General features: G+C 40.8%; 1 protein-coding gene and 1 long non-coding RNA gene across 2 annotated transcripts; both read left to right on the forward strand.

Moving 5' to 3' along the window:
• Positions 1-4,449: 4,449 nt before the first annotated feature.
• Positions 4,450-7,387, forward strand: LOC6897459 (uncharacterized). Its single transcript, XM_002137572.3, has 2 exons — positions 4,450-5,209; positions 7,085-7,387. Exons 1-2 carry the CDS (start codon positions 5,027-5,029, stop codon positions 7,235-7,237), a joined length of 336 nt encoding a protein of 111 aa, XP_002137608.3. The 5' UTR covers positions 4,450-5,026; the 3' UTR covers positions 7,238-7,387.
• On the forward strand, positions 5,216-5,720 carry LOC26532236 (uncharacterized). The gene is made up of 2 exons (XR_001451788.2): positions 5,216-5,537; positions 5,591-5,720. It is a non-coding gene; the product is annotated as an uncharacterized lncRNA (long non-coding RNA).
• Positions 7,388-7,894: the final 507 nt, after the last annotated feature.

The following is a 7,894-nucleotide window of genomic DNA, read 5'->3' on the forward strand; positions in this document are numbered from 1 at the left end:
TTGGCAGGACTCGCCCGGTCACGAAAAGACACGCCACGCCCAGATCGGCTGCCGTATCGCAGAGATATAGCATTCAGAAGAAACCAGTATTTTAAAGATACGCAAATCTAAATCTTCGGTAGGCTATATCTCAGTCTAATAAGGCCAGATCGGTGTAAGACCCACTCTCCCAGGATCGTGGGGATCCAGAGAGTCAAACGGCATCAAAATCTCGACTTGGAAAATGAGGCCGATTTTTGGCAATTTTAATGATGTAACCATCATGATTTTTTGCGAAAATCGTGAAAATATGGATGTCCTTTTTCCGGTGGAAGTCGATTGGCAGGACTCGCCCAATCACGAAAAGGCATGCCGCTCTCCGATCGGCCCATAAATAGCCGAGATTTGCCCCTGACGGCGGGTTGCTGGCATTCTTTCCCGTGGTCGTGAACCCACAATTCCGGTGGCGTTCACTGGTCCTTTCTACAGCGGACGAGTCGCCACATTGTCGATTCAGCGACATAGCAGCGGCATCATGGCTATGGCCCGCAGCAGGACAGCCGGTAGCTGCCGTCCAGGCAAATTCCTGCCATGCCACAACTTTCTAGTACGTTGGTGCAGAGAGACACAGCCATATCGTACTTTTTACAAAATTTGTATTTTTATGGTAATACAATTACAAACAAACACCAAAACCGTGCCTCGGGATGTGGTGCCACGACTGCAAGCTTTTATTGATTGCACTTCGACCAGGCATATTGATGTTTTGTATGATTATGTGGAAGATCCCTGATTTTGTAGGCGTTGGGTCTCCAAATACTGTGAGGATGTGCAGGGAATCCATATATATATATTCATATATTCCAAGTCCGGGTTACTGTAAGGCACTGGAACTACATTAAAAATTGGACTAACCCCACTGTATTCGGTTTAATTGTTGTACCATGGCTAATCCCCACAACTTAGCTGGCACTCACGCCGTGGGCGTCCGCAATTTAAGTGCTGCCTGCATGCAGTTGCATAAATTACGATGTTCGTTCCCCCCCAGAGAGCGCCGCAAATCGGTTATAAGCACTGTCAATCCACGCCAACAGACAGGATTTTAATATTCATAAACTGGTGGCTAAAACGTTTGCAGATCTTATCGGGTTGCGGCTGTTTGTCCCACCGGTTCGAATGCAACTCAATCCCCCAACGGCAACAAGTGGGAGATACGACTGCATAGATACTTTGATTTTATTATTGTATTATTGTTTTATTTATTATTGTCCGCCATCATAGCGGTCGGAAGGATATTATTAAAGGTGCCTTCTATGTCGAGGAAGGCTACCAAAGTGTGATCTTCCCTTCCGATAGGAATGCTGGGAGAGTGGGATCAGACTGGGCGGAATACACGCTGTGAGATGCAGCCCCAGGAGCCCTTCCATCACCTTTAGACTAAAAGACGATAAACTAATGGATCTCAAATCTTTTTGGGGCAGTATGCGAAGGCTTGCCTGCCTTGGAAATAAAAACGACTTTGGTCTAAAGCCAGGTATCAGGGATGGGCCCGTGGTGGTCCAAGACTGGTCGGTGTTCTTCAGGTAGCCCAGGGTGGGAGTAGTCTTCGAGAGAACTCTGCATAGGCGTGAAGCTTCTGAGTTGTTCTCGATTTCACTACAGAACTTACACTTTGTTAGGCGCGTTTGGCTTTCCTAAGTTCTTTGTTGTAGGTTGAAAGACTGGCCTTGTAATCGGCTCAGTTTTGCTCAAAGTTTTCAGCCTTAGCTTTATTGAAGAGTCTCCGGGAGGCATTCCAGAGCTCCTCCAATTTCGGATTCCAGCATTCAGGTTTCTTCCGGCCTCTGCTCTCGCCAGATCAAGGGCCTTATTGCAGGCGTCGGTGAAGATCTTAACAAGACGAGTCATGGACTCCCTGGAACACTCGTCATCGGGTGGGGACTCAGGGAGAACACGACAGAGGTGGTCTGAGTACAGTTTGTCCCCCTGAAGTTCCGGAATTGAGCTGCTCTCGGCAGTGAAAAATGGAATACGGTTTCCACATACCTGTGGTAGGAGAAGGAGTGTTCTTCCAGGACCCTCCAGGATACAATGTTACTCTGTATTTCATGAGAGGCAAGCGTGAGGTCCAGGACCTCCTTGCTGTTTTTAATAATGAAGGTGGGGTCACTACCCCGATTCAGTAAGACCATCTAAGTGGTCAGTAAATAATTGAAAAGGTACTCACCCCTTTCGTTAGTGTCAGTGAGTCTGGCAGTTATGTGCGTTGTCGTCGCACTCTACGATGAAACCGGTGTACTTGGCCTCGCAGTCTGCGATTAGCGCCCGGAACGCATGAGGAGGGGGTTTGGGTTGATCGTGACCCATGTAAGTAATAATATGATTTAAATGGTATTTTGAATAATAGCTAATATAGAACACAAGGATAAGACCAAAATATGTTGTGGCCACTAGGTGGATCAATATAAAACTAAACTTATGATACCCAAACTCACGATACCCAATCTCATTGTCCATCAGGACTGTCGCAGCTCAGCAGAAGCGCTGACATTGCGCCTCTTGTCTGGTGTCCGATGCAGGCCGGCATCCGGCGGTCTCGGCGGCCGCGCTCCCACGGTCAGTGAATCGAGGTTTCGAGGCTCACTGCTGTTTGGTCTTCAGTGCTGAAATTTGGGAGAAAAAATAAGTGCAAATCACTTTTTGCAAAGGTGCAGGTGCGGGTTTTACCTGCAGTGTCAGCTACGTATAGCTTATAGTCAGGAGCCCTCAGACCAGAGATCCTATTTCCGAGGATCCAGGGGTCCTGGATGAGGACTGTGTCTTCTCCACCCTTGGCTAGGTGGAGCAAGAGAGCAGCGCATGCTGCCTTAAAAGGGTGAAGGTTTATCTGCAGGATTATCAGCGTCATTCCAGGGGCTTACCTCCACCATTGTCTTATCGTGGTCGCTGTCAGAAGAGTCCAGCTCCTCCCTGACCTCGTGTGCTTGAGACCCCTAGTCGCTCACTTCGGACACATAGCCATCCAGGATGTAATCCGACACCACTGATGCTACGTCCGGAGAACCCATGCTCTGGCACAGTCCGCGTGCCCCGGGAAGCCTTTTTTACACTGAATGTCGGCAGCTATCCAGAGTCCGCATATTAGCGACCGAGCACTCCTCGGTCATGCACCCCTAGGCACATGACAGTTTCACCTTGGATTGGGGTTATTTCAGTATGAGTTTTCTTCTCTCCGTCCGACTACAATTAGCCAGCATCCTGGCAGAGTCATGGCCGTACCAGGACCTGTTTCCAGCCGACCTTACGGGGAGAGTACAGTCGCACTTCCACCGGTGTGTAAAGTTACGGCGTCTGCCGATTCGGTCGTGACCCCATGTATCCTAGAAGGTGCTGCACAGTCGCATCTGATTCAGGGCAATCCACGAACCCGAGATGCCTGTGCCCCATTCCAAGTTTACAGTTTTGACAAACCGTAGCCCCCTGTAGCAAGTTTTAACTCATTCCAGAGTCCTAATGTATGCGGATGATTTCAAGTTATATTCTGCCTATAGTGATCCAATGTTCCCGTTATTTCCTCAAACAGAACTGGACGCTCTTAATAATTGGTGTTTAATTAACGTTCTTCCATTTAACATTTTCGGTGGCCTCGGACTTCGGCTTTCACAGCTTATTTTTTACCCGGTTGGAAAATCTCCTGAAGAGCCTATCCACCTGGGGATCATTGGTTCTGATAAACTCTAGCCTGAGCCTCTTTCTGAATAGAAGTATTCCTTCAATTTCAATAAAAAAGTCGTACTTCTGCGGCTTTGTGACGACTGAGTACCTTTTGGACCTTTTGGGGGGCAGCAGCTGCAGAAGGATCACAAGCTTTGGCTTGATTGTGCCAACGTCCAAATCAAAATAAGTTCAGATAAGCGCCAACAAATTATAATGAAGTAACGATTTTTGAATTATATTTAATTAAATTAGTGATATTGTTTTTTTTAATTATTTTATCATCAAAAACTTAAAGCTGTAGCAATTTCCGTGTTTTTGTGTTTTAGTTTTTTTTTTAGCTTTTTTTAGATTTGAAGAAAAACATATTGAGATCAATATGTAGACCTATTTCCGACACTGTAGTAGGTTACAGTGGATTTCTGTTTTAGTTCAGATAGTCCAATCAAAAGTGAAAAAATTTGATAAATGAATTTGAAAATTTATTTTATAAATTTTCCAAAGTTATTTTATTTTGATATTGTACGATACTAATAATAATTTACAAATAAAAATTCGTTTTGTATGTATGTAAATACACTCGTATGTTGCACATATTGCTTAAATTACATATGTACATACATACAAATGTTCAAGTTATGCATAAAGTGAAAATGTGTAAAATTGTATCACTATAAATTTACAAATGTATACATAAAATGGTCAATGCTAAATGTATTCACTTAAAATACTGGAAGGCAGAGTGACTAAAAAAAATTATACGCAGAATAAAAAAAAAAAAATACCCACATAACTGGTGATAGGCGATAGTATCCAATTATGAACCACGCCACCACCCAAAATTACAACCCATGTGCAGAAAATCGATATTCTAGTCAAACTACTAGTATCACTGCTTGTGGTACTTACCCCGTGTATAGTAAAAAATGTATCTTATTAACTAAAATGTATAAATATGGTTGGATGCGCACATTAATATATACAAAAGAAGGATATTTAACCACATCGCAGATATTAGTCTAAATTGGTTGCAGACTGTGTAGTCTTGACAATTATTTAATATCTCTCGGTTTTGCTGAATTAATGCACGTACATATGTACATACATACATATGTGCATAATGTATGTGCATGTGAAAGTATATGGGCTTGTGGATACTATTTGTGAAACTAGATTCCGTGCTTTGCAATGATCAGTGGTAAAACTGGAAAATTAACAATGCATCTTGTTCGTAGTAACTTTTGCCAACGATGATTATTTGAAATCGCCGTCAACAAATATTGGAGTCCAACTACAGAATTCGCCTACATCGTACAGAACCGATCATATCAACATGACAGGGGCAGAAGCTGAACAAAATATGAATGACACATCGGTTAAACTTAACCAAAGTGTAACATTTGTCCGGAGTAGTGGAATCACTAATGGAGCTGTTTTTCATGAGGAAGTCATTGAAACCGAGTGGAATTTCCCTCCAAAAGTGCCAACTCCGCACATCTACCATTGCATTAACCCAGTAAGTCAGAAAATCGAGTAATTCTAGCTTCGGTGCACCGAAATTAATCTACATATGTACATACATACATACATATATGTATGTACCTTTGAAGATTTATTAAAAAAGTAAATATACATATATGCATATGTATATATATACAAAAAGAGTTTGTTTCAAAGATACCGAAGATTGGAGACCTGGCTGCTTTGTAAAAATGCAGCGTGATACATCCTCTTATTTTTTCAATTGCTTGTTTTGAAGCAAAACGACAGCAGAAGTTTCGTGATCTAAGAAGATCCATACATCTTAGATGCAACACTTGTGTGTCTAACATGTCTGACGAACTGTGAGTAACAGCATGCAAATTGAAAATTAAATTGCTAATGGTCAAGATTTCAGATTCGTGAAGTCATTTCGGATCGATACACAAACTTTCAAAACGATTTTGGAGAAAGATGATATATGCTTTCCCCTGGATATAAAGAACATAGCGGGAATTTTAAAATACAAAATTAATTTGCTGCACTTACACTTTAAAGTCAGAAATAAATGGGGCGGGAAACAGCTGTGCTCACCCAGATGTTTTGTTAAGCGCATGTCACAGTCTGAGCTGCTACATGCACATTTGTGCTGGTATGCGCAAAAATATATTTCTTGCCAACGTTCCGATTACCAAATCGGACTGCGTCAGCTGTTTCGTTGTTGCCCTGGCCAATTTGTTCCAAGTCAAATTTAAGGTTGGGTTAAAATAAAATTATATGTAAAGATAGCACAAGTTAAATTGAATTGATATAGGTGTCAAGTTTATGTTAATAAGACATAAATTTGTTTAAGCTTGCAATTAAAATTACGTTTCGTTGTATAAAAAGCCGCTTACTTTTCGTTTGAGGAAAATGTTTTTGTATTGAAAAGTAAGAAATCTTGCGGATTCTGAAAAAGGGACCCTTAATTTAGATACGTGATTTCAAGATACATCGGAAAGTTTTTATGAAAGTGAAAAACGGAGCCTGGCTGACAAGCTACATTTTTTCTCGATATTTGTCCAACATCTATCTTTCTTCCATATCAACGGCCAATGTAAATGTTACTATCGTCGTCTCTCACTCTAGAAGTGTGGCTTCGTAATGAATTGTGGGAATTCATAGACGAATTGCAAATCTATAAGAGAAAGAGAGATACAAAATTTCCATATCATAATAGTCTTGCGAAACCTGAAGAACATCTCTGTCACTTTTCCTCTCCCAGTGTAGCTTAGTAGTTAATGTAATTTTCCCATTCTTCATTAGGTGGGAAGAAGATAGATAGTTAGAAGTAAAGTGGGTGAGAAATAAAATGGTGGTTTAAGAATCAAGTAGTGAAAAACGTTGGCAAAAATAAATTTTCGCGCTATCAATAACAGCGGGTGAAGACAGCCACATTCCCGCCACATTTAATTCAGACCTCAATTTTAAGTGCAACAAATTCACTTTGAGGTAACAACTAGATTGGCTGGAACTTTATCGAAAATCATTTTGAAAGTATGTATGTTTGTGGATACGAAAAAATTTCACAAATCTGACAGCCATTAGCAATTTAATTTTCAATTTGCATTTTTTCTTTAATTTCGCACTTTCTGCACTTGAAAAAAATAAAAGCATTTTTATCACGCTGTATGTTTACGAAACAACCAGGTCAGCTGGTTTTGTTTTCCAGACACGATGAGAATTGTTCGAATCTTGTTGGATGGTATCATTATTGTAGACACACTGAAGGACCTAAGTTTCTTGTCCTTTTCTACTGTCTCAGATTGCTGCAAGACTTTTTTCCAGAAATCTCGCTGGCCATCGAAATGAACATACATATGTATTTCCACAACATATTAGACATGTGAACTCTAAATGTGTCTTTTTTCAGGATTTACTGGTGGGAAGTGATAAGAACGGCTTTAAAGGACTTCGTAAGCAATTTAGTGGGCGATTTAAACGCTTAGTTACTCGAAAAGTAGAACACGGCCCAGTGATACCTCCGGAATTAAAGCCACAATTAAAAACAATATACGTGTACTAATTTTGGAAGAAACTTCGATGACAAGCACAAATGATTCAATATATGCACGCATATATAATATTCATGTATAGATGTACTCGTATGTATTTTTATATATTGTGAAAAACATTAGTGATAATAAAAGCAAGATAAACTAAGCTCCAAATTTAATCAACATTTTTAAGTACTAAGTTAATCATGCGTAATGTGTATAATTTTCGTATATTTTATGATACATCTCAAATTTTCCAAAGCATTTTAGATTTTATAAAAAAAAATAGATACATTTAAACAAAGCATTTTTAATTTATATTTTACCTGTTGCGATTACTGGTCAACTTGATGGTCACGACAAACAAAAAGTATGAATTGGAAATGGTGATACCCACTGATTTGGTATCAGAAGTCAGAAATGGCAAGATATAGAAACTAATCAAAAAATGGGTGAAAAAGTACCTTACTGAGGAAAAACAAGTTGTTCCAGTGCGGCCATGACATTAATCTGCGCCAAGGCCAAGAAAAACAGGTATGCCAAAAAAAGGGAGTGCTGGGAACACACTAATGTGAGTCAGCCTCGGCGGTTATTCTCCACATCAGCATAGTGAGGCTAATGAGACAGACGCCTTAGCCAAAACGGCAACATACCGCAGCTCTCAAGGTACCCCACGATCCACTGTA

Source organism: Drosophila pseudoobscura, chromosome 2 (genome assembly GCF_009870125.1).
Source record: "Drosophila pseudoobscura strain MV-25-SWS-2005 chromosome 2, UCI_Dpse_MV25, whole genome shotgun sequence".
Classification (NCBI taxonomy): Eukaryota; Metazoa; Arthropoda; class Insecta; order Diptera; family Drosophilidae; genus Drosophila; species Drosophila pseudoobscura.

What these genes read in the sequence shown, in the direction of transcription:
- LOC6897459 (XM_002137572.3), top strand. Translation starts at nt 5,027, where the DNA reads ATGACAGGGGCAGAAGCTGAACAAAATATGAATGACACATCGGTTAAA. An exon ending in TCTACCATTGCATTAACCCA is followed by an intron (nt 5,210 to 7,084) that starts GTAAGTCAGAAA and finishes GTCTTTTTTCAG; the next exon opens with GATTTACTGGTGGGAAGTGA.